The 26,735-nt window shown below is 42.7% G+C and overlaps 3 protein-coding genes across 8 annotated transcripts in view; all 3 read right to left on the bottom strand.

The window, feature by feature from the left end:
- gjc1 (gap junction protein gamma 1) overlaps positions 1–5,261 on the bottom strand; it is a 50,348-nt gene extending 45,087 nt beyond the window's left edge. Inside the window, exon 1 of the mRNA XM_071468258.1 lies at positions 4,479–5,261. The gene's annotated coding sequence lies outside the window, so the exon portion shown is untranslated. The remainder of the gene's footprint in view (positions 1–4,478) is intronic.
- Positions 5,262–9,266: 4,005 nt separating this feature from the next.
- Positions 9,267–22,137, bottom strand: eftud2 (elongation factor Tu GTP binding domain containing 2). The gene is made up of 28 exons (XM_071468246.1): positions 22,001–22,137; positions 21,123–21,238; positions 20,871–21,033; positions 20,651–20,729; positions 20,421–20,496; positions 20,141–20,206; positions 20,008–20,043; positions 19,663–19,753; positions 19,463–19,545; positions 19,183–19,349; positions 18,776–18,900; positions 18,616–18,679; positions 18,421–18,511; positions 18,146–18,281; positions 17,404–17,531; positions 16,876–17,069; positions 16,671–16,782; positions 16,440–16,580; positions 16,111–16,212; positions 15,925–16,007; positions 15,597–15,683; positions 14,277–14,403; positions 13,473–13,560; positions 13,181–13,299; positions 12,765–12,859; positions 12,252–12,405; positions 9,956–10,063; positions 9,267–9,869 (listed from the first exon to the last, which is right to left on the bottom strand). Exons 2-28 carry the CDS (start codon positions 21,225–21,227, stop codon positions 9,774–9,776), a joined length of 2,916 nt encoding a protein of 971 aa, XP_071324347.1. The 5' UTR covers positions 21,228–21,238; positions 22,001–22,137; the 3' UTR covers positions 9,267–9,773.
- Positions 22,138–23,418: 1,281 nt separating this feature from the next.
- phospho1 (phosphoethanolamine/phosphocholine phosphatase 1) lies at positions 23,419–26,371 on the bottom strand. Of its 6 annotated transcripts, none has more exons than XM_071468221.1 (3): positions 26,160–26,371; positions 25,609–25,706; positions 23,419–25,059 (listed from the first exon to the last, which is right to left on the bottom strand). In XM_071468221.1, the coding sequence occupies exon 3, from the start codon at positions 25,017–25,019 to the stop codon at positions 24,252–24,254; it is 768 nt and encodes a 255-aa protein (XP_071324322.1). In that variant the 5' UTR covers positions 25,020–25,059; positions 25,609–25,706; positions 26,160–26,371; the 3' UTR covers positions 23,419–24,251. The 6 variants fall into 6 exon arrangements, with proteins under 6 accessions (XP_071324322.1, XP_071324311.1, XP_071324305.1 ...); XM_071468210.1 differs by having other exon boundaries at positions 23,419–25,057; positions 25,597–25,706; positions 26,160–26,232; XM_071468204.1 differs by having other exon boundaries at positions 23,419–25,054; positions 25,589–25,706; positions 26,160–26,210.
- Between the last annotated feature and the right edge of the window lie 364 nt (positions 26,372–26,735).

The raw sequence follows: 26,735 nt of genomic DNA, 5'->3' as shown, positions 1-26,735 counted from the left end.
CCATTTTTTTGTGCAATTAAAGACTCAGAGATCTGCTGTGGCGTCACGTGCACCGACACAGCTGGAAACATGTTGCCTGTTTGCGAAGGGTCAGGGCCGACTGCGGGGCTCGTTTTCCTGAGGAGTCATCCTGAGTCACGGAGAGTTCGACACAACCCTCCCCTCCCCTCCCCACGTGTCGTTGCCTAATATTTGGAGTCTCCCCTAAAATATCAGGCATTTGGGACACAAAGCAGGCTCAGCTGGACGACTATAAATACTCACTGAAGACTACAGTCATATGGCAATCAACAGATTCCTCAATAGCAAATCGACTGAATAAATTAGGGAAATGCATTAAGGTCAAAATATTTTAGCTCACATCATGAAGCTAATAATTTTTTTTTTTACATCTAATGACAATTTAAATTATGATCTTTGCAATTATCTTAAGACACACTGGCACATCTCAATAGCCTCACCAATTATTTTCATACCAATGTTACAGAACAAATTTCACTGTAGTCATTCAATCTTCTAGATGAAAACTATTCTCCCAGAAAATTACCATTTGCTCATTCCAGAAATAGTTCCACCACATCATCCAAATCCATAAATTACATCCACACTGTACCTTCAAATGTCCCCATCGCTACAGCTGAAAGTTCTGCTTTTAGATAAGGAACAAATACAGTACATACTGATAAAGCCCACACTCTGCTGTATCTGCCATTTACACTTGGTGACCTCTAACAATTTCAATTGCTCCGTAATTACAAAGAGGGCAAAGCACCTTCCCCGTGTTTTCGCTTTAATGTCATTTACAGGAACTGGCAACCAGAACATGCAGAGCAGAGTACACAGTGTCAAGCAGAGGGAATCCAGACTAGTTGGCAGGAATAAAGACAGTTTTCCCTCAGCGTGCTGCTGCACTCGGAGGATTAAAGCTGGCAGTGTGCTCACGTCTGCTAAACAAGATATACACATAACACCTTGATATTTCATGTTTGCACAAACGCAGTCAGCGGGAGAGGCTGCAGTGGCACAGGATCTCCACATATTTCATCCACAACACCAATCACTCATATACACTTGATAACATGTTGAGTGTTTATGCCGCAAACACCTGCTCCTCGTAAACAAGTAGGTGTGATTTTTTTTTTTTGATGTAGTGGCTAAAAGCATAAGATTTACCTCTTACTGTACTGGCTCCACATCACACACTCTGAAGGGAAGAATTGGGGAAAAAACAGGAAGTGAATTACTCCAATTATTCAAAATAGCTGCCTGTACAGCATGAAATTGACTTAAACACACCCCGCAGACATTTAGGTTCACAATTATGGTAATTGTCAATGCCTGATTTAAGTGCAAGTGATTAACATAAAACACATTTAAATAAAAGCATAAAGGTAGAAAATTTGATACACATAATCCCATTGATGTCCCACTGATGTTTGGAGCTTTTGTGGAGGAAATTAGGCAATTTAAGGATTGAAAACTACCATCAGTCACTGAGGCTTTTACTCTATTACGCACATCTGGCTTTCATGTTGATTTTTATCTTGGTTAGAAACAAACATTGCAGATTAGGTGAAACATTACAGATAAAATTATTTGTGTATTTCTGTGTTAGTGTGGAAATAAAAATCTCTGGCGTTTTATTCCCTGTCCTATGTGGTTAAATGTACAGTTACACCGTGATGCTCTACATACTGAGCTCTTGAGAAAATGACGAAAGGTTTCAAGAAAATCTATTGCGTCTTTAGTTTAATGTGCCTTCAGAGATTACTGCTCCCAGGAGCATTATTCTAGCTTTTACCTGTAAATTGAAATAGATGGAGAATAATAAATTCTACAACATACAGCAAATATTGATTTTCCATTTATCACACGTCATTAAGAATTCAGCAGCATTGCCCATAAGGCAAAGTATCTTAAAGCTCTGTGAGGAGCTTCAGATGAAGTTTGAGTTTGTGCGTCATTGCTGCACTGTAATTTAGAGAATATTGTACTTTCTACATTTGTTAAACTCAAGATTTTACCTGCAACAAAAATCAATGTGGAGAAACTACGCATCAGTGTGTAAAATTATTACAATTACCTCCACCTACAACCATAAAATGCTGCTTACACATTAAAAGATCAGTAATAATAATCCAATAAAACAATATGTAACAGTACAACAAACTCAGAGTTATTTTCTCTTGATGCTTTTGATTATGCTGATAATGCGTTTTCAGGACTTGGATTATTTTTATATTGCTGCATTGCTACTTTTACTTAAAGGATCTTAATTCTTCTTTCACCACCGTTGATTTGTGTTATTTCCATTTGTGAGTCATCGCTTTAGTGCGTGTAATTGTTTAGTAAGTGCTCTAAATTTCATGCTTTAAATATGCAATTTGGAAATCTAGACGTAGCTGAAGCCCAGCTTTGTCAGAGTTGCTATTCTCTTGTTGCCATTTTTGGTGCCTTTTTGTTGGATGGACTCTTTTTTTCTCTTTGGATCCCTGAAGAAACACAGCTGCAGCATTTTTTTTTTTTGTTTTATATATATGTTATAAATCAACTTAGCAGCCGGCTGAAAGGCTATGTAAGATTTCTCACATTTTTCTAGGACGTCCTCTGATCATTTAATAAACATTCATGCACAATTTATCACTTATATCTGCCACGTCATGAGTTTTTTTTTTTTTGGGTAGCAGCGTCTCCAGCATTGTAACAATACAGAAAATATAATGTGTTTTAAATGAAAAAAAGGACAGGAGCAGTTTGGTCATGATAGTAACTGAAGTGATGGGGCATTTGCTCGCTGCCACACCGAATCTGCTCCTCATCTCTCTCTCTCTCAGTGCTGGAGTGCACAGGGGTCGACTTCCCCTCCTCCTATATTGGTACAAGTTTCTCCTCCAGCCCACAGGGAGTAAGATAATGGTCTTGGGGTGGTGGGGGTGCAGGGGTAACAGGCAGCAGAGATGGACCGCCTTGCAGAAATAGTTTCACATATAGAAAATGTTTGTATGCAAAACTGTGAAGGGCCAAAACTGCACTTACTGGAAGGAAATAACGAAGCAGGAATGGAGGACGAATGGAGGTAGATATGCTTCTACTGGCAGCTTACCAATGAATAAATTCTAAACACATACATACCATCCATATGTTACGTTGGAAAGCAAGCATCACTCACTAGCACTGAGCCCTTTCAATTGGCAATATCCCAAATCCATCACAATGACTTTACATATAGCGAGGATTTCCTGAAGCTCAGGGGAGAAACTCATTACAGTGGCTCATACTTCAGCCACTGCTGCTGTGGCATTGACAAATGCTCCACACAGGAACCAACGTGGTATATTTCAAAGGCATCCAGCACAATCATCATGGTGAATAATGCCGGGCGCCTGCTGCTCCCCGGGTCAACTGCTCTGAGAGGTGGGAGCATTTCTTCTGATATATTGACTTCAGAAACGATGAGACAATCACTGAATCAGGGAATGTGTGTGTGTGTGTGGAGGCGCTGTCAAAGCAATAGTTTGCACAATCTGTTGTAAGAGATACAAAAGGCTTTTAGAGCTAAGGCACCATGGGTAACAGTACCTGCACTATCGTGGATAAATAAAATCCTGCGGTTGTTCTTATTCCCAGATTTGAACACATATTAATATTATTTTAAGATTGGGCAATTATTTATGCCTGGAATAGTAATCATTATAAATACAGTATTGTTATATTTTAATTAGTTTTCCTCTTTTAACAATTTGCCTGCAACAATGGCACCTCTTTCTAATCCTAATCTGAGCCTGAAAGCTATGTTACAGCCCTGTTCAGCTTTACAGCACTTGTCAAATATATTCATCAATAATTAATCCCAAGAGTTTCTCAGTAAAGTGATTGTACAGTCTGTTTGTGCTTCCAGTAATTTCAACGGCTCCTGCAGGATTTAACCAAACCCTGAGCAGAGTCCCTGCACCGCCCATCTACACCATGTCCCTGCCGAAATGATTTGAGAACAAAAGATTTGGACACACCGGTGCTTCAGTATCAAAACTGGACTAGCTCGGCCTTTTTTTTTTTTTTTTTAGGATGAAGCTGCATTGGATCTGAACCTGATGGCCGTGCATCAGGGCTGCAAATTAGCAGCATTGTGTCAATTAGACGCGCCAGTTCCTGAAAGCACGTTTGTTCAGAGAAGTTGATCCTCTTGTTGCTCACAGCTCGGCCTCAACCGAACCGAGCTGCTACACGTGGAGAAACCGGAGGAAATCCGGTGCAAATTAAACAAAAAAAAAAAATAAAAAAAAACGCAGCACGGAGACGAACCCGTCGTCTGCGCGCTGTGGTGCCAAATGGTGCCAAACGGTGCCAAATGGTGCGTCTGTGACCCCCGACATTCCCCCTCACCGGGGGCTTCCAATGGGTTAGAAATTAGCCACAATGGGAGCAAAGATGGAAATAAAAACAATTACAAGACTGGGAATCAATAGATGGATTCTTACCGCTATGCGAGTCTGTGAAGATGCTTTAAGATATAAGATGATCCTTTGTTTTGGGAGGGGAAGGTCGTTTTGGACTTGGTGAGGTCCAAACTTGAATCCCGCCGTTGATAATCTGCTCCACTTCTTGGGAGGAACCAGGAGGGTGTTTTCACCGATTTGCTTTTATTCTGCCTCAGAGCATCACTACGGGACGTGTGGGCTTTCTTTTGTCCATGTCAGCCTCACTGTTTCTGCCTTCGATGGAGGGACGTCGATTAAACTCTGTGGTCTGCTGCGTAAAGCCGGTGCCAAAATTCCTGCGGGCCCGTTCCGTTACAGCGATGCGAGACAATAGTCTGGTCATTTTGGCACGGGCTGAGCCTGCCCGCTGCCAAGAACAGTCGCGTCGGCTGATTAAGACCAAATCTTGAGAGCTGGTGTGCTCATGTCTCTGTGACGGGCCCGAGAATCAGCTGATAAATATGTCAGTCGCTCACATGTGCCAGTCGGCTCCGGTTTTGTCTGTCGGGTCCCTCATCTCGGTCCCTCTTCGCAGGAGGAGTGGACGGTGGAGTTGCGGATCTGTTGATCACTGGAGGTGCAGCCGACATCCAGCGGCGGCTTTATCTCGTATTTATCAGGTCCGGGTTGGTTTTTTTCCCCCCGCGATGTGCCACACACGACCTGACACTGGGTCCCGCTGAGTGACAGCTGGGTTTCCGGACTGAGAGCTTCGGCGACCCGTCTCTGCAGGGGAGCAGTGGAGGCTGGATGTTGCGCGTACGCGTCTTTGACAGTGCGCGCCCCCGACAGGTCACACACATCTCGGGTCTATAAACATCTGCCTGAGAGAAAAGGGCAGTTAAGCCAATTTTAAACAGAGCTTCACTTTGTGTTTATGGCTTATACTGCGGAGCTTTTAACAAATATTGTATTGTCAGTGTGTTTCTGATGAAGTGTATTATTATTATTATTATTATTATTATTATGGTATAAACTGCTATGGCGTCATTCTAACATCATGATTATATATATTTTATTTGTATTTGTATAGAATCCCTTTAAATGTAGGATTAACTGTGGTTCTGTGTGTTTGGTTTGTGGTGAATTAACTGCATCTCATGTTTTACTCTAAATTAAAAAGGTCAAGCTGGTTCATAATACAAAATTAAAACCATAATATTTTAATTTAAGATGCACAGAAACAGTCAAGAGCCTTTTTTATACTAAGTAAGTTCAGGCAAATTTTTATTTCTATAGCAGCTTTTGAACAGAGAAGCAATGTGCTTTTAGGCAGAGAGAAAACTAATTGAATTTTAAGAAACTTTAATGAAATAAAATAGAAAATGCAGACAGAAAAGGAAAGTCACAGCAGAGCGGCCTCCTCTCTGAGCAGGATCAGCTCTGGTCTGGTTTGGTCTGGCCGCCGAAGATGCATCATGAGGTCTTGAGTTCTTACTGTTGAGCCCACAAAGCTTGAATAAAGTGCAGATTTGATGAGTTTAGCCTGTTGGATGGAAACTGAAGTGACACAGTTTGGTGACCCGTGACAAAAATGACAAGGTTTCACCACCGGGCCTCAAACCATATTCCAAGGAAGTGACTGAAGCGCACTGATGATGTGTGTGATGCCACAGTCAGAGGAGCCTCCCACCCACAAATCAGTGGAAATGATCTGAATTATTCCAAAGTATTTCAGCGTTACAGCAGCCGTCTGTGTCTGTGTCTGTGTGTGTGTGTGTGTGTGTGTGTGGGTCCACGTCTGGTCTGAATCTGCTGCTGTGGAAGGCCTCGAGCACGGGAACACATATGGCTCATTTGGCAAATTGAAACAAGCTAGTAGCTTAAAGTTTGGAGCTGGATTGTTCTAAACAGGGGGTTTGCGCCCCCGCCCCCGCCCCCGCCCCCCCGCCCTCGCCCTCGCCCTCCCCTCCCCTCTGGTTCTGCAGCTCTGCACACATCAGTCTGGGATGGATTGACCTCTGGATCCTCTGATCCTCTCTGTGATTGGAGAGTGATTCAGTTTTGTGGGTCCTTCAGGTGCCCTAGGGTACAGGAGTCACAGTCATGTGGTTGTTTTTGTTTGTGTGTGTGTGTGTGTGTGTGTGTGTGTGTGTGTGTTCACAGCTCTGACCTTGCCAGACTTCAAATTGTCAGAGACCTGCCTGGTAGTGCTGCTGTGTTTCTGTGTGTCTGTAGGACGGACGACATTTGACTGAGGTCAGAACATATATAAATTTGAGGGCCGGGGAGCGGGGACTCTTACTCTTTGTGGTCATTTCGTGTTTCTCTGTGGTCATATTGCATCAGTTTGAAGTTTTTTGGATTTTTGAGGTTCTTTTGTGTTTCTTTGTGGTCATCTTTTCAGCTCTTTTATGTCAACTTTTGCATCTCGTTATGTGTGTGTTTTGTGTTTGTTTTCCTTCTCTTTGTACTCTTTCTCTCTCTGATCTATTCATGATTTGTGTAACTGTCCACTTCTGCACAACAACAGAGCTTCAATATGAAATTCTCTCTCTAGACCTTCCCTCCTACTTTAGGCTGCATGTTGCAGAGCTAAAGGTTTGTCTGTGACGTTAGCAGGAAGAGACAAGTGTGATTGAGTCACAGACACATGACAGTGCCAGAGAGGTGTGTAGGTGCAGAGAGACGGGACGAGATGAAGGAGAGGTTAGAGCAGAGGGCGGATTCGTTGCAGGAGAAGATGACTGATGAGGTGGGTCGAGAGCAGATGGAGCTGCAAAGGAAAAGGAAAAAGCCTGACTTGCAGGAGGAGGGTGCCCCGAGTCGGCCTCCACCAAAGGCAGAGTCTTGCTCCTGTCTATATTTAGCACAGGGACCACAGATTGTATCAAGTGCTCCAGGGTCTTGTGTTCAGACCGGCAAGAACTGCTGCCATCCGTCTCAGCGCCCGGGGCCGGGCACGATCCCGGCTCACGCCAGCACATCGGGTGGGGGGGGGAGTGATGGGACCGTGTCGTCTGAGAGCACGTTTACTTAACACATGTACAGAGTCAATCACATTCTGTTGCAGCAGATGCCTCCAAAGCAAAGTGAGAGGATACAAACCCTGGAATCACCTGTGTATCGATACTGTGACAAGAAAAGTGTCATCGCTGTACTTACGTCCTCCTGACGGTGCGTTCATGTTCACAGCATCTCCTCAGTCTCTTCATTTCTCCTTCCTCCAAGCTTTTGAAAAGGGCACAGCATCGCCCGTCACCATCTACCCACGTCTGCTGAAATAAAAAAATGCCTTGTCTCACTGGACAGGATTGACATTCAGTCCAAATGTCAAAGCAGCTCAAGACATTTGTGACTTCATGTCCCTGCTCTTACCTTCCCCATCTCCACTTCCTCCAGGACTGGTGGGGGCGGGGGGGGCTGTCAGTGGTGAGTGATGAAGGACTAATCCGTTCCGACACCAAAGTCTTCTGAAGGTGTGACAAAAACTCAAACATCAATTCATCTTGAAGTGTCGTTAAACGCTGCTCTTTACAGTGAATATCCAGTCAAGGTAAAAGTTTTACGTCACCTGTTGGCTTGGACGGTGACTGTTGTGAGTTTCCTCTTTCACAGAGAACAGCAATTTCATATCAGTTACAATGGATCCCACTGACGACAGGTTCCACATCAGAAAAAAAAAAACAGTGTAATCCACCACCAAAAAACAGACTCTGAATGAAAGATGCTTTCAAGACTTCAGGTTCTTTTAAGGTTGAAAGCAGCTTTTGAGAGTCTTACATTTTTGTTCACATTGAGACCAACAGAATTTCTTCAAAAACTTCTCTATCCAGCTGCATTTTGTAACTGTAAACATAAGCTATTGACTTACAAACCTAAAACTTTAAAAAAGTTATTTTAAGTTCAAGTAATCGTGGAATGTGACACCAAGGTTGCTTCCTGCAGGTGATGTCTACAAAGGGTACTTACCCAGTTTGAGAATTTCATTCATAAAGAAAGGACAAATGGTGTCATGAATGTGGGTGTATAATAAAGTCATTTTCTACTGTAGCATCTTTTTGTGATTTGGATGGTTTAGATTTGGGTTTATCGTTGCATAGGTGCGGTCTAGTGCAGTTGTCTGATGTGTCCCCACAGCCCCATCAGTATAAAGCACCACCTCATCACCACCCAACATGTTCCAAATATGTTCATTTAAGTTGATATTTATTACATAAACATTGATGTTATCATTATTATTTTATTTATGATCCTGAAATTGTCAGTGTTTTGACTTGATCTGCTTATTTCAGCAGATTTGTATCTGGAGTTTCACTTGAACTTTCTCTCTCTGATTGTTAGATGTGCAGCTATCGTCCGTGGTAGTTTATTAGTTATTGTCCACAGTAATTCAACATTAACCTCGGTATTTTACTGCTAACTTTCCGCTCAACAATTTTTCTCCAGATTTCCCAACACCTGCAGAAGTACGATGAACTGCAGTTCTGTTATCACTGTTCAGGAAGAGCCAACGTTTAATTTCGGTCTAACTCAGATGTGAAAATGAAGTCTTTTTTCTGTCTTCTTTGATATTCACCATCCTTCCTTCTTTTTCCTTTTATGTCAGTCCTATGACTCTTAACCTTTACTTGCTCTCCGCCTGCCTCCAAACATCCCGCAGCCTGTCCATCAGTCACCGCCCACACAGCGTCCCGAACAGACACACTGATCACTCAAACCAACAGCAAAGCTCCAACTTACTGACACAGAAATGAGTCCACTACACTCAAGCTTCCCAACTGACAGTTACACACTAATTAAATCTATACATCAACTACACAGAAGATCATTAGAAAGTACAACATCTGTCTTTGAATTACACAGCTTTTATTCAGACAAACACCAGCTCAATGACATTCACTTTCTTTTTTTAAAAAAAAGCTTCCAAGTTATCGTATTCTACAAAAACATTGATAATTTGTACATATAAAAAATAAAAATACAAGACAAAGATGAGCTGCAACAAAATTCTGCAAACTTGACAAATTACAGCTGCTCTCCTGAAGGAAGAGAGAAAACTCCCATAAATCCTGTGTGTTTCTGATGTTTAATCAATCTAATGACTGATCCCGGGGATCTTCCCTCACTATAGATCTTTTAAAATAGTTGGCTGTGTGATTTTCATTGGCTAATAAAACACAGAAGGAGTCTTTGGAGATGCAGAACTAACACTGTGTAAACTGGACCTATGAAAACCACTCGTGGTTTCTGTGTTACTGTGTTATACCCCAAATATCCCGGCTGTTGTTGTTGCAGTTGTGACACATGGAGGTTTCGGTGTCGGCTGCGTGGTTTGCAGTCAGTGTTGCAGTCTCACATGGGGTAGTTAAGCACCACGTCCTGTTTGGCCAGCTCCAACAACATAGGATCGTCGAAGAACTTGCTGATGCTCACGTCTTCGCTCAGACCCTGCAGGGCAACAAAGCTTGTTAGTCATGAAGATGAAGAAGCAAACTCACATGTACAGTTAAAAAACAGGCAGACATGAGTCTCACCTTGCGCCTTCGGGTCTTGATCATGAACTCTCTGGCCAGGTGGGGGGCAGGCTGAGGCTCAAGAGGCCTGATCACGATACTCTTATCCAGGGGGTCACCAGGCACGATCTGAAGGAAAATACAAGAAGTAGTTAAACAAGAGAAAACGAGCGACTGGCATCTTTGGAAATCCTCCCACTCGTATCGAGCTGTGTGGAATATGAGAAACAGTCTGACAACATGAAACACACATCAAAGCTTCAACAAGCTGTGTGGACACTTCTAGTCGAGTCTCCGACCTCTCACTAAATATCTGATTCAGTTGCAAGTCTGTCCCGTTGTTACTGAGTCAGGGCCGCGTCCATCAACGTGATGGAAAAAGCAACGTGCGAGTGCTGTCACTCCTTCAGCTGGCGACCAACACGGCATCACTGCAACTTTAGCAGGTCGAGTTAGAAGAAGTTAAGTGTCCACAGGCTTTTGAAATGACTCACTAAATCCATTATCTTAAGTACATCATGCTATGACCTTCACAAAGTGACCGCATTGTTATGGATATATGATACATTCACCTAAATGCAAAGTGAGGAGAAGGAGGAAGAGGGGACTTGTCAGGAATGTTGAATCTGGAGTAAGCAGGGTAGAGTGGACTAAATATGACGTTCCCAGCCTCGGGGAAAGATTAAAAGAGGAGGAAAGGGAAAATATAATCAATGGAGTGGCTGGAGCCCAATCAACAGATGGATGAGAGTTGGTAACAACAGTAACTCTACACAGCCTCGTTTGCATGCCAATACTGGGAGCACATAATCAACCTAATGAGGGAGGCACAGTATAGCCTCTTGGGTTTAATTGGGCAAACAACATAGTTCAGGGACTCCTGTGTTATTCTTATTTTCTGGGACAGTTGAATCAATATGTGCTCGGAGTAATTTCTGTCAAAGACCAGACCAGAGAAGAAGATTCACGGTGTTGATTGTGTCAGATAAAGACTCTGTAGCTGCTCTGTGCAAAGTCATTTGGAGTGAGATGGACAAGGTGATTGGACTGGACCACAGGAGAGTCCTCTGGGAGAGGAAAGGTACATTTTCCAAACAACCTCAGGCCATGTGGAAATAAATCATTACACAGGAGCAAATAATGAGAGGAAAACTGAAGGAAACAGCCCATTTCAGATGATGTTAACAAAAATTATAGGAATCACCTCAGGGGAAATCAGAGAAACTGCCTTGGAAATGTATTGTTAATTCATGATTTGAGGTGTAAAAAAAATCCCACAACACAAATACAATGACAGAATAATAAATTACAATCTACTCGGTCCTAATAACATAACTGCAAAACCATTCTGTGGTTCTGCTGAAGCAGTCAGTGGTTTTTATTTATACTGTATGTTCACTTTCATTCAACATAAATAATTCATGTCTAGCCTCTTGTCTAACAGTTGCATTTTCACCCCGAGGGGATGAAACAGAAATTAGGAGGATTAAACATTAACATTTAAACCTATGAAATCCTTATTTTCCTTCCAGATGAATGGACTCTGCAGTGAAATATTAATCCACACTAAGTGGAGTTAATTTTTACTGACACCGCTCTGCAGAGTGCAGACACAAACACACGTCAGACGTGGCAGGCAGGGAGGGAGACAGCCACATTACACTTAAAACTTAATGACTCAACACTCCGCTCTACTCCACATCAAAAGTGGTTTAGTCAGAGTGGCAGATGTGAGCACATTGGTTGGTCACTCTGCTGCACAAGCTGCCACACTCCCATGTATGTGAGGGTTTGTGTGTGAGTGTGTGTGGGGATGACAGGAGGACACCAAATTCCACCTTTTACAACACAAATAAAAGATTTCTCACCTGAACAGAGCTTTTTATTTCTTTAAATCTGAAAAACAAATGTGCAATATGCAAAATTCCTGTGGCACTGGTCATCATAGAGACGATGGAGGCAGGTGAGTGCTCGCAACAAGCCTGTAACGCTTTCAGTTTCAGTGCATCTGACACAACAGCTGACATGTGAATGAATCTCAAGTGAACACTTCAAAATTGATTTTGTGTACGAGTGAAATGTTTATCATTTCATCTGTTAAATGACTTCTTACCTGAGATGCGAGCCTGTTTTTTGACTGTCTTTCTGTGTTTGCATTAAAGAAGCATCATATTTACACTAATAAAAAATGTGATCAGAATTATCTCTGGACGCCTCCAAAGCTACTGTGAATCTTCAGTGCACTTAAACCTGGATTTCACTTGTTTTCACTGACATAATTTCAGACAGAGAGGAGGCCTGCGTTTATAAATCTTACCTGCCAGTGGTGGAACACAGACAGAGCGAAGGCCTGTCCCTGTGTATGTGTGCGAAGGTCTGTCTCGAAGCCGAAGGAGTCAATGGCTGGGATGAAAGCCTTGATGGTGTAGAGAGGAGACCCAGGAATAGGTGCATCCTGGGTGACGTGGCCCCTGATAGGTGACAAAAATAAGATCAGATTTAAAAAAAAACTCCTGAATTTCAAAGATGATCCTTTGTGTTGAACTTTTAGATATTTTAAAGAAACTTTACAAGCTGCTGCAACTTATGATTATTTTCATTATGTATTAATCTGATTATTTTCTCAATTAAACTGACTGTTTAATAAATATCTCAGAAGACTACGAAATAGAGAAAAGATTCACATTTGAGGAGCCACAATTAGTGGACTTTTGCTTAAAGAATTCACTTAAACAATTAATTATCAAAACAGATGCTCATTAGGGAGTTTTAGCATTAACGTTTCTGCCTTGGTTGATACTACACATCAGCATAATGAGAGTGGACCAACCTCCTGCGAGCCAGCACTGTGTAGACAGCAGATACACAATCAGCCGGAGCCTGAACCTCCACAAAGTAATACGGCTCCATCAACCTTGGCGTGGCCTGGAACACAAGGGAGACCATACATTAAAGGGACAAAAGCCTATAGAAACAGTATGGCTGCCCCACATACAGCTGACCCATGGATTTATGACCGGAGCGGTGAAGGAGCCAGAGGAGATGAAGAAAGGAGCCAAAATCGTGACAGAGGAATAATATCGGACCACAATTAAAAAGAATGCACGTCAGCAAAATCCCAAACTGTAATCAAGGTAATGGAACATTAAAGAAGGTGAGGATGAATAGGAGGTCTGGAGGAGCTTATAGTAGATTAGAGGAAGAATGGAGTTTGAGGAGGAGGAGGGAAGGGGGAGGTAGTCTCACCATGAGGAAAGCGGAGTACACCACTCTCCTGGCTGTAGGGATGACCTGGCCTCCTCCTCTGTGGAGAGGCTCCTGAGCGATGACTGCATCCAGGATCTTAAACTTGACATTTCTGATGGCTGGAGGGCGGCAGAAACACTGAGTTATGGCAACACAACACTGACACTGAGGAAAAACACGTTTTCCTTTTGCACGACACATAATGTGTGGTACACCAGACAATCTGGAGCAGAGGAAACTCCAGGACCGGCTGCAGCACAGAAAACAAAAAGGTTTATTTTGTAAAACTCACGCTCATCACACAGAGGTCCTTCCCGGGTGCCCCACTGGAAGCCCTGAACAATGCTGTCTTTGACTGAGCCGAGCAGCGCCTTGTCCACCTACAGAGGAAAAATAAACGCATCTACACTGAGCAACAAAAACACAGGTTACTCTAACTCTCTGATGGGATGTGCAATACAGCAAACTGATATCAGTTGCCTTGTGTCATCTTTATTCTGATTAATAGGTGTAAATTAATAAAGTGTAAATAAATGCAGTTATTTTCCTCAGCTTCACCTTTTCATCATTTAGGAATTTTTATTCTTGGCATCCGAAACTCACCATTTCTTTTCAGGGCAACAAAGGCTCAGTTTGGTGTTAACATAATATCAACTAGAAAAAATATAACAATTACTATCATCTCAGTTGTAGATTCATACAAGTGTGAGGCTCTGGAGCACACACTTGCACTGGCAGAAAATTACTTGTTTAATAACTTAACAACATAATAAGTATTGAAAAAAACAGCAAAGGTTTGCAGCTCTGCATGTGTGAGCATCAGCTTCTTTTCTGTCTGGAAACTGATACTTTTGAGTTTTGAACAACTGAAGATGTGACCTTGAACTCTGATGTTTCAATGGACATTTTTCACAATTTTCTGATGTTTTGTAGAGTAAATGACTGCAGTTAAAACATAACATAGCTCTGTGTGACTAAACATTTGGAGTAAGCACACTACAGAAGGTAAAATCTGTATGTTTTCCTTTTACAAAAAACAGATAACTTAAGCAACCCTATTTCAGTGATTGACCTGCCTGTGTGGCACATAACTCACCTCAGAAGGCAGCGTGTCGTCTACAAGAATGTTTGGTCCCGTCGTGTCCGGTCCGAAGGCCCAGATAGACCTGGCAGCCAGCAGATCCCAGTCGTACTTTGTCTGGAAAAACTCTCCCAGCTTCTTCCTGCCATGAGGAAACACAACAGCCACTGGTCGAAAGCAGGTTTTTCACAATGTGTCAGCTGGAACATTAAGGAGATTGGTTGATCGCGGGGGCAGAGGGGTTAATGGAAGAGGAGGAGCAGAGCGAAGGTTTAGTTTAATGGTGTGTGAAGTATGTCACTCCTCTGGCATCGCTACTCCGTGCTGGCACCGCTGGGTCCAGATGGCCTCACAGATGAGTCGAGCACTGACAGGAAGCGGCTCTCGAGCAGAACACACACTCATGCATGCTCTTTGTGTCACGCGGACGGGAAAATTCATGCATGCTTTTAGTGCATGATTCAATTACTGTGAGTGAACTAATCAATATTCCAAAGTGGCGTTTTTAATAAGCAAGTACTTGTCACGATGTACAGATTGTCCTTTACACTGTTTCAATATACACATACAGAAATGCTCTGCATCTGTTTTACAGAATTTAAATAAATATATATAAAAGTAATGAATATAGCTTTAATATTTATCATTCCTTACACTCGGAGCTTGTAATATAAACTGAAAAGATGGAGCAGGAATTCATGTTTACTGTCAGTCTGAATGGGTTTGCAGTGTATTGTCACATTGCTCTGCAGCTGTGATAGTTTTAAATTCTCAAATAAGACACAAATGGAACAAAAAATAAAATTAAACGCAAAAAGACCAGAGTTAAAAAGCAGATATCAAAGTCTCACTGTGGTTGTCTACACTTAAATTAAGTTGGCCATCCAACTTTAAAATTAAAACTGATGGTTGGCACATGAGTGAGTGCACACCTCATGATGAGATGAAGAAAATCAGGTGCCAGGCCTATGGATTTAAAAAGTATTATTGTCCTCCATTCCAGTAACCGCACTTATTAAATGACTATTTCAGCCCTGGGCGTTTTTTATACTCCTCTGCCTTCTTCAATGACAGCATTTAATTAAAGAACCAATCGTCATTCTTGTATGCCTGCTCATTTATCACTGCTAAACGAGGGACAAATGAGAATAAATGATCGGTCAGAACGTCTCCAAGAGATGGAAAAATTAATAAGGCTTGTACAATACCAGACTGAAATGGGGGAAAATCTATAGGCACGTTACATCACCTCAATTAATTAAGATATTACTTAAACTTCTATATATGTGTGTTTGTGTGTGTGTGAGTGTGGTGGTCATTTCTTCTGCATCGTACCTGTTCCAAGTGATCTGCACCACCTCGTTCTCGATGTCCTCAGCCAGACCCTTCTCCAAGGGCTCAGCAATCATGGTGATCTTATTCCTGTCAATCACATCACACAGCTGTCAATCACACAAGCTCTGGATTGGAGACACTCAGCCAGAGGGAAGGACTGACTCTGACACAGAGTCCAACCGATCTCTAAGTGCGCAGAGCACACACTTAACTCTCAAAAGGAAACAACATCCACACGTACAGTCTGAATGTGGGACAGCTTGTGTCAGAAAATCATTGTATTTATGGATAAGATGTAAAAAAAAAAAAAAAAAAGTCTAATACACACTTTTTGTTTGGCGTTTCAGCAAAGCACTTGAGAGATGATGTCTCCACAACTGTTTCACAGAAAGTCACAACTGGATCGGCAACCTGTGGGTGAGGATGAGTGAAGCAAACAAACAAAATTAGTTACTGACATGATACTGAAATAAACACTTGAGTAATATAACATGACCAGATCAAGAAAAATTACTTTAATGTCGATCTCAGAGTACATCTTGCGCAGGTCGTGCATGACACAGTCCAGGTAGAGCTCCCCTGTGCCTAAGATCACATGTTCTCCAGACTCCTCCACCTGAAAGACAAAGACACACATAAACACAAAATACACAAATATTGTCAATCACAATTTCTCCTACAGCAGTTATCTCATTAATGCTTTGTTTCCTTTTTTCATAATCTTTCTTTCTACATGAAGGAGGCTGAACTCTTTGAACTACAACCTTTTCAAATGTCACATGAACTGTTTGAACCCATTTTGAAAATCACTCCACTACTGCATCAGAGTGTTGACCAACGTACCTTTGTGGTTAGGGATGGATAGCTCTTGTTGACCTTCCTCAGTCCGTCCAACATCTTGGGCAGCTCTGATGGGTTGACGGGCTCCACTGCGATCTTGATCACTGACGCAGTGTTGAACTTCAGCGGCCTGAAAATCTGAGCCTGGCAGAGAAAGTAAAGAAAATGTAAACGATGCTGTTCCTCATGAGGTATTTTTATAGATCTCATCGGTATCTCCCTCTTGTGACTCACTTCTTCGTTGCCTCTGGGCTCTGTGATTGTGGCGGTTTTGACAATTGGCTGGTCGCAGCCTTCGATGAGGACCCAGTTACCAGCAGGCACTCGATTCACTTCAATTTGGTATCTAAAAAAATGTGGCGGCGATATCAGAATTTCATTCAAACAATTATTGATTTCTGACTCTGCCAAGTTATTAAACCAAACCCCTGAATGGTACCTGGCAACAGAGATCCACAGACGGCCCACGGTGCAGACCTGGGAGTCCTCCTCATCTTCAAGGGTGTAGTTCTCTCCTAGGACCTTGACGGGCTGTCCTGCCTGAATGGTCCCGCTTAGCACCCTGCCAAACGCATGGAACTGAACCCCGTCCTCAGTGCTGTACATCTTAGTGGTGTGGCACATCAAAGGGCCCTGAGGGTGAGAGACATGAGCAGGAGAGAGGGATTAGAGAGAGAGAGAAAGAAAATGGGACAGGAAAGTCTTACCTAAAGCCTAAAGAAATATAGGAGGGTTTTGGCAGCAGGAAACTGTGATCAATGTCGTGCATTGTCTTAAATTGGCTTATTTAACAGCTTGTTCATACAAGCCAATAAAAACAGCCTGTTGGCTTCATTTGCAAGACCAGCTGAAAAGACACAATTGACTTCCACTGGAATCAGGCTGCAGGTATCAGCAGTCAACCAACATATCTGCTCCTCACCAGCCAATAACCAGGAGACTCATGTTCTGCCTCCATTATACTCACGTCAGGGTCGCACTCTGCCATGGCCTCCCCCAGGTCTGAGTCCAGACCTCCTGTGTAGGTGTGCTCTATCTTGTTCCTGGCGCCCTCTTGTGGCGAGGGGATGTGCTGCACACACATGTCCACAAAGCCTGGAGGGAGGACATCCATGGTCGATTTAAAATTGATTCGTCATGTTTACTGAAGCATGACCATTTATCTCCAGATTAAAATTATAATCATATGCAGATAAGTGAGACATAAACAGTAGCTCTGATGCAGCAGTATTATTATTATTACTACATTATTTATATAGAAAAAGGGTGAACTTCAGTTATCCCATTGAGTCTGAAGTGTTAAGGTTATTTAAAAAAAATGCATGATTGTATAAACTAAATTGTGTTGTCTTTATTTAACTTTGATATAATAAACAATTAGAGACATGTAGGAATCTAAATGTGTGTGCAGTGAGGAACCTACACTCTCTGAACTCATGTTAGACTCAGTAATGATGCCATGTATTTTGTTCATTAAATGTGAAAATAAATCAGCTGAAATGACGGCTACAACATCTGCATCTGTGAGGTTGTGATGTGGGATTTGTCATGTGTGAGTCAAGAAGTTTAAAACAAGTGTAAAAGAGCAGGTAACTACACACTTCAAAACAAAGTTATGCAGGGCTCTAAATACAAAAATTACAATGATATGAATACTGAAAACAGCACCACACACAAATTAACGAACAGAGAAACAGATGAAGCCGTACCAGTGAATTCTCCAAAGAAGCGGTTGCAGACCAGCCTCAGCAGGGGTCTAATGTTCAGCTTCAGTTCCTCTTTAGTCAGGTGGATCCCCAGCTCATCCAGAACTCGGGGGAGAGACGTGTCCACATCCCCAACCACCTGGACACAAAAACGATTTGATGTGAGCTTTACATACTGGATTATGCAACTCAACTCGAGCCTGACTGGAGCCCAAGGGTGCTGAGGTAGCTTTTGTTGCCTTGATGCACATTAGAAAACTATATTAGACATGTCCAACCTGTGAAAGGATCTTGTAGAGTGGCTCAAGAACAAATTCCACAAAGCTGCGCTGAGAGTTACTGCTGGGAGCTTTCTTTGTGAACTTGCGACTGAAAAGAGAAAAGCAGGAAACAACTGGACAGTAAGGATGTGTTAGAGGAGGAGGGTAGAGACATGAGCTCTGCATCTGTTGAAATCCTAATTAGTTACTCACGTTTTGGGATTGAAATAAATGTCTCCCCAGAGCCTCTTGGCGAACTCGTTATAGTTGATGTCACCTGTAAACACAAACAGAGTTAATTAAAACCATAGTAAGTGCACTAGAAATGAGACGAGGATGTTCCAGTCAACTCTTGTTGCTTATGTCACCTCACCGTAAGTGTCTGAGTAGATCTTTGCAAAGGACCCTAGGGTGAAACAGATGCTGTACTGAGAGCTGGCAAAGCACACGTTTCCAAGGAGAGGAGACACCACCAAGTTCTCATCTGTGGAGTACGTGCTGAAAGGCAAAGGAAATGGCCAGTCACCAGCTGTGGAGTCTTGTGTGTCAGTGTGTCAGTGATTTAAAGATGTGGCTCCCATTTTTATGTGTTGACAAAATCAAATGTCAGTCATTATTAACAGTGCAGTCAATAGAGATCTAATATCACAGTGACAACAAAAAAAATTGAAGGTTTTCTCATCCTCAGCGGAGCGGAGCAACTCCGCAAACCTTGACTGACTCATCATGCGCCACAAAATGGAACCAGATACAGTGGGTGTGACGGGTTTCCAGTATTACCTGAGCAAACCGTTGACCTCATCCACAATGTGGCGCAGTTTATAATAAGCGTCTGTGGGGGGCAGTTTGAGCTCCACAATGAGCCGGTCCACCTTGTTGATGCAGATGGTGATGGCCATGCGCTCCTGAACGGCGTGTTTGATCAGACGCTCTGTGTTCAGCATCACCTGGACAGAGACACAGCAAGGTTGAGGTTATATGGAAGGCTGAGGAAATCAACTTATGTGTAGAGAGGCCAGGACTGGGAGAACATCAAAAAGAATAAAAGAAGGTGACTCACTCCCTCTGCTGCATCTATGAAAAGGACGACACCGTCTGAGATCCGGATGCTGGATGTGACCTCGTCAGAGAAGTTCACGTGGCCTTTGAGAGAAAAACAAGATTTTCTATCACTTTCAAACATGTTTTTAAAGGTTTTACATCATTTTTTTGACCAAAACATGCATTGAGCAAATAAAGCATCCAGTCGAACTACAATACCTGGAGTATCCATGATGTTGAAAAGGTAAGATTTGCCTCTGGAGTCTGGCAGGACCATTGTGACAGGGGTGCTCTTGATACCAACCCCTCTCTGAAAAAGCACAAAGATAGAAATTACTTTTACAGAAAGGGAACCATGAGTCTATCACTGTAAAGTTTCTTGAAACAATCGTTTCTGGCAACAAATTCCTGCAACCTCCCCTCTTTAAAAGTCAAGTGGTCAAATTAAACTGTATTCTCTCGCTGATCATATTTCCATATTTCCATTCTAAGTGTGGTAACCCAGTGTATTTTAGGATGCTCTGCAGTGTCATCATCACATCACAGTTCAACCAAACCTCTTACCTCCTGTTCAGTAAAGAGGATGTCTGTGTACCGGAGCTGGAAAGGTAAGAAAATCAGGTTAGTCTCCGTTTTCATTTACAGATTAATGTGTAATAAAGGGAAAATTAATAGAATTATTGTACACAACACTCACGTCCACATCATCTCTCTTCCTGATCTCTGGATGTGTCTGTTCAATCAGGCAGTCCACGAAACAGGTCTGGACAGAATGAAGAAATTCATTAGATCCCCACAAGTCACAGATCACTCTTAAGTGCAGCCATGTTATTAGCATATGCTCCAAAACATCCCTGTGGTCCTACATTTTTCATCTTAGAAACACATGCTCTCTTTGGCAAACAGCTGCAGAAGTTTTCTGACTAGTACACACAGCTAAAAGAGAAACCACAAGCAGCCATGAGGCAGGCTCTAACCTTGCCATGGTGAAGGTGACCACAAAGGGTGACGTTACGGATCAGCTCGGGACCGTCCATCAGATCTGCAAGGAATCTGCCAAAAGAGAGGAGGAATGTCACAGCTTGAAATGAAACATGTACTGAGAAATATGAGACTGTGTTAAAACTGCTGTTCAGTCTACTACATTCTGAATCAACATTTGAATCTTTTAACTTTATATAAACAGGAAACCACTTAGATTACTCACTCCATATCGTAAACAGTGGCAGGTAACTCTTGCTCCATCAGGGTGAACTGCTTGTTCTTCACAGGCTTGATGATGGGCTCTGAAAAGAGTAGAGAGTAAATACAAGAGTTTGTGTGTTCACTTTACAGCATGTTTTGGCTTCAGCTATTTTAACACCACTCGTACAACACCTTTCATTGTGATTCTGCAGATACAGGTTATACTTTTGTTTGTCGCTAACCTGTAAGAGGCTGTGTATCCTCCTCCTGGACAATCGTTTCCACTTCGGGCCCATAAACCTCCTCTGCTGTGGGATAGTACTTTTTGTCCTCATGCAGGACAACCTCCATGCCAGGGACATCGTCATCAGCATCAGCAGGTTCGTCGTCATCATCGTCATCGCCCTGTACAAACAATTATGTGTGCACATACTGCATTAACAAACTTTCAGCACTACCTAGTAATGACTGTTTAGACTGAATTTGATTTATACCTCATCAACATCTCTGTCCTCTGCCTCCAGATCATCTTCATCATCGTCAGAGTCCAGCTCTGGACCGATGTAGTTCCCAAACTCGTCATACAGATCAGCCTCCATCTTGTAGAGACCTGAGAGAGAAGCTTTGTGTTAATGAGTATTCATATTTGTGAGTTTCATGTCCTGTTAGAACCAATATATTACTACGGTCCAATGCTAAGAACCAACATTCATGACATTTCAACCCAATACAACGATAAATATGTAGCTCTGTTTTATTTTTTGTGCAGTGAGGATTCCCTATTAATTTATTAATTAAACTGAGCCTTTAAGCTTCTACTTCACTTGATTATGTTTTGGGTTTTCTTTTTTAACAAGAAAATATATCCATTTCCTAACTACTTTATCGTGTTAAGTGTAGTTGAGTGAGTCAATATTCACAAACAACTATTCTCATGTCCTTGTCTACTTAGAAATTAAATTTACCTGTGCAATATAAATTAGATATCTGGTTGTTTATGAGATGCCGGTGATGACTGACGTTACAAAGTTGCCTTGCCACCGAAGCTAACGCTAACTCTGCATGTAGCAAAATATGCACATTGGTCCAACTTTAGTCGGCTATTTATATAATTCAAAGACGCTTTCCATTGGCAAAAAATTTAGGACTTTTAAGACTAATATTTGGCTTCAGTGAGAACTTTTCAATGACTATTAAGTGCTCGCCTATTTGTTTTTGCGATGCCATCAGTTAGCCAAAAGCTAGCATGCTAGCCTGCTAACAAGCAAAGAAATGAATGACCTGTGAGCGACGTTTCAGATACGTAGCTGTACAGAGATTTAGCTAACTTACAGAGCCGAGCTATAACTTGCAACCTACAAAATGCACTTACTTGTATTCTGTTTTAATGTAGTCGGCAAATATTATTTCCAGAAGAAGATAAAAGTAGGGGATATATTCAGAAGATAAATAATTTCCCAAATACCGCCATGCGTATGGGATACTACTTCCGGCTTTCTTCTTCTACTGTCCTAAGGGGGACGAACATTCACCGTTAAGACTCAATACCACCCCCACCGATAGAGACGCGACGCTACAGGCGGACTGCTCGATACGGTCGAATGCATCACTGGGCAAGTTACACGTTTCGTTGATTTTTAGAAGTGATGAGCACTAAATAAACCTCTGCAGCAAACAGACCTTAAAAACAAATCTTTCTTTTAAATGTTAATGCACTGATATTCTATATTTTGCTAACTCAGACAATATTTAAAAAAAAAAAAACAGTCAGTGTAGTATGTTCAAAGGTTTGGACTTTGCCAGCTTCTAACTTGGGTGTATAAATATTCTACATTGGGATCATGTGGAAGCCAGTGGCACAGCAAACATTGCAGAGAGAGGGAAGAGTGGATTATATTATATTATTATTAGCGGAAAATATCAGCAAATTCTGGATGCTTTGTTAACTGGCCCCTTAATAGTCTCCTCTGCTTACAGAATCCTGACTTGTACAGTGTGTGCCACAATTACTATTTAAATTGTTTCGGTTTTTCTAACACTTTCACCAGGGAGGGGGGGGTAGTTTTGAACTATGACCATCAGGTGGCACTAAACACCCATGAACACTCCAGTTGAAACCTAAAAATGAAACCCTCCTTTGAGTATTTATGACACAAAGCATCTTGATTACACTAAATGGAAACTGAAAAGTGTCTCCCCAGACTACGGCTATACAAACATTGTCTGACTGATTTATAATAGACCGTATCTGTAATTTTACTTAAATCAACTGCATGAGCCCTTTGCTCCACAACAACCTTATAAAATTGTGCAAAATTAAATGTGTGATGATAATAATGTGTAAACATTATTAAACAATAAGCCACCATTTAATTTATGATACACATTATTTCCAGAAGCAGAAGCATAGGTCTACCAAATGAAATAGACAGCACAGAAAAGACTATTTTAACCCTCAGGAGACTATATGTGGGGAACAACTACAATTTGTTTTAACCTAATTTAAGGTTCTATATCTCTTTCATTCAGAATTTGATTTCAAGTGTGTTTAATCATTTCTTTCAGGACTTTATAACACTGATCATTTTTGCAGAGTTGATACATAATTGTGGCGTCATGATAGGTGTGCTAATAACTCAAATTTCAGAGGAGTAGCAGTGCTCCTTCTTATTGTTCAAATATAAAATGTGGGCTTTCTATGGCAGAAGTGCATGAATGTTATCAGTGTAATGGTCATGAATGATTCCACGTGGATGTTGAGGAGGTTTGATGATAAAATCAGACACAGGGTTTCAGTTGATGGCTTTATTCCTGCTGGTGTTAAGATTTTTTTTTTTACACCTCAAAGACACAACAGACAAATAAACATACATACATAGATTTCAACATTAGACATACTGTATATCTTCTGACAAACATGTCGATAAAACACTTTTTGTTTGGTCATTTTGTAGAACTCTTGAAATCCCCATTGCCATCAGAAGGCAGTGTGATTTCATCTATTGACACTATAATTTAATACTTCATAAAAGTTTCATAAAAGTGCAGTTTGTAAGAAAACACACTTATAATTGTAATTGAAGAGCAACCACTCACTTGGTTGGCAAGTGTCCATTACATTTTTTTTTAAATATTGCTTTTAAGGTTATTAGCCTACTTACAGGGATTTCCTTACTGACCCAGTTCACCTCTGAAAACCATGAGGAATGCTTCTAAATGTTAAATATCCTTCAGTGGGATAGCCCATTATGCAAATGCCCCCAAACTTTAAATCAATGTCCATTAGCCTACTTCTAAATACTATGTATAACAAAGCATTGGATTTGTTATTGATTTCCTCAGTTTGGGTGAAGGTGGCTGGTCTCCATAATCATTAACCTGCTGATGGTAAACTGAGTCTCTGCCAGTATCTCTAAACGTGACTATCTGGACTGTGGCGTGTGCAGGCTGGAGACCTGATGACACACTTTTTTTTTTTTTTTTTTTTTTTTTTTTTTTTTTTACAGACAGTAAATCATTTTATTGCATCAGACATTAGCTCCTGGTACTATTTTACCTGAGAATATGACTAAAATTGTCAACTGGCCCCTTAATTGTCTCCTCTGTTTGTGTGTGACCCCCCTCTACTCTGCCACCAGCTTCCTCAGCCGCTGCACCACCTCCTCCCCGCTCACCCACGGCACTGTGACCGCCTTGAACTCCCCAGGCATGGCTTCATGGGTCTCAGTGATCAGCCGGTGCATGGGGAAGTCCCGCCGGGGGAAGGCCACGTCCCGGGGCCCGAGGGAGAGCGCCGGGCAGAAGTCATTGGCTCCGTCTCCCACGTAGAAAACCCTCTGATAGGGGCGGCCCCGCTCCTGCGTCCTGCGGGCCACATAGTCCCTGACGACCACCTGCTTGCACATGTTGTCGGGGCACCGCTGGCAGTCGTGAGAGTGGAAGGGTCTCATCACCAGCCGCCCGTCCTTGTTGAAGGTGGCCGGGTTGGTGAAGATCCGATGGAAGAGCTGGCGGGCCCCGGTGCGCCGGAGCCAGGACTCGATGAAGAAGGTGTTGGCGTCGGACACCAGCACCACCTCAAAGTCCTGCGGGGGCCGGGTGCGGAGGAACTGGAAGAGGGTGAGCATGCCGGGGGTGGCCGGTATCTTCTCCATGACGCTGCGTATGTCGCTCTCGGTGACGCCCTGCTCCGCCAGGTAGGCCAGGACTCGCTGCATGTACTCGTTGTAGCGGCCGGGCTGGTAGGTGTCCTTCAGCCAGCCCGGGAGGTGCTGACCCGGGGCGGTCTGCACCACCATGTCGTCGCTGGTTTCATCCACGATGGTCTCGTCGAAATCGAAGAAGATGAGGAAGCGCTTGTCGGAGGAGATTGGAGCTGAATGGGAGGCCATGATCTCTGAGCGCCTGGTCCTGGGGGGTTCCTCCTCTCCTGGGGGATGGGGTGGGACATAACAGCAGTTGAAGATTGAGTCCCCCATGATTGACTATGCCACAACTCTTACTGTTGCCAAGTGGCATCAAATCTCCTCTCCTGCTCTCCCACTCTCCAGCATCCCACGCCAGGCAGGCCACGGTAAGGTGGAGGCTGGGAAACATTTATGCATAAATAGACGAGGGGGGGGGTAAAACAGAACCAAATACAGATTTAAATTAAGAAATAGACACAATAGATTAAAATGGAGAGATAAATTGAACTAAGCAGCCATCCAGCAGCATGTTCAGCCCAGAGGAGGCAGCATCCTCCAGCCCATGAAGAAGAACTGTGAAGAAATGTCTATAAAAGTAAGAGTGAAGAACAACAAGAGGAAGAGGAGGAGGAGGAGGAGGAGGAGGAGGGGGAGGAGGGAGGGGGGTTGCTTCAGCCGGAGTGAAATGATTTTTGCTCAAACTGGTTTTCTGCATGCTCCTACAAGCAAGCCAGTTAAGCTCCTATAATTCATATGAAAAACAAGACAGCCACGTTTCTACCTTTTTTTTTTTTTTTTTTTTAAATTGTGGTTGATGTCAGCAGTGGATGGATCACGTGACTCCCTGATCCAGTCAGGCGCCTTCCAGCTGTGCGGATGTTTTTTTTCCTCCTGTGAAGAAAAACACAATGACCGCTGAGCTGCAGGAGACAGCCTCTACTCCAACAAGCCTCATACATCATAACTCCATAGTCATCTAATGAACCCGGGAAGACTAGTGAGTCACAGTACTGCAAAACGATTAAGGAAATCCATTTGAGATAATAATAATAATAATAATAATAAAAAAGCCTACAAAAACGTCAAAATGAACTGGATCTAACATAAAGATGCCTTTACTGTGTGTTAGTTTGCCGTCTTCACATTTAGGCTACAGCACAATTCAGAGGTAAACACTGGTCATCAGCTGAGACTATCTGAAAATAACTTGTTACCCTGCAACTGCAAAACTAACCTACTTTCCCAAAGCAACATCAACAGCAGTGGCAGAGCCTGCACGCAGCAGATACAGGCTGAACTCTTGCAGTTCAGCTTCTGGGGGGAAGAAATGCATAAATATATCACCGGTGCTGGTGCCGGTCCTCGGTGTCGATCTGGTCCGATCCGGTCTCTCTGAAAGTACAGGCAGAGTTCCGCCGGTCGGCCGCTGGGACGTGCACTTTTATGTGAACCACCGGAGCAGCTGTGGTGGTCGTGACCGCGCCTACAAGTCCGCCCATTTAATAGCAGCCTACCGAGCGCGTCCCCGACACTCTCAAGAGCAGAGCGGGGAGACGGAGCTCTGTGGGAGGAAAGGAAAACGACAGACAGTGAATATTCTGTTTCCTGAATATTTCCGCAGATCTTCTTGGTTCACTTCTACAGCTGATGAGCTCATGTAGACTTCTCATGTTTTCCAGTGCAGAGTTTACAAAAGGTGAGAAAGTGGGGAGAGCAAATATGACTGGCTGTGACAGCTCTATAAGAAAAGGTCAAACTCGCACATTTTGCATTTTTAAGTTTAGTGTTAACCCAGTTTTGAGCCTGAAGTCTGGGATACCACAGTGCATGTCGGTAAATGTAGGCAGGTACAGGTAATTAGTTGTCTGATGATCTCATTTGGCCTGATGCGACTGATTTCCTTTAACTCCAAACAGAGAG

This window comes from Trachinotus anak, unplaced genomic scaffold, assembly GCF_046630095.1.
Source record: "Trachinotus anak isolate AG129_WGS33_773 ecotype Australia unplaced genomic scaffold, CSIRO_AGI_Tana_v1 ptg000003l, whole genome shotgun sequence".
NCBI classification, from domain to species: domain Eukaryota; kingdom Metazoa; phylum Chordata; class Actinopteri; order Carangiformes; family Carangidae; genus Trachinotus; species Trachinotus anak.
The sequence above is the reverse complement of the archived record's forward strand: the minus strand, read 5'-3'. Positions and strand labels throughout refer to the sequence as shown.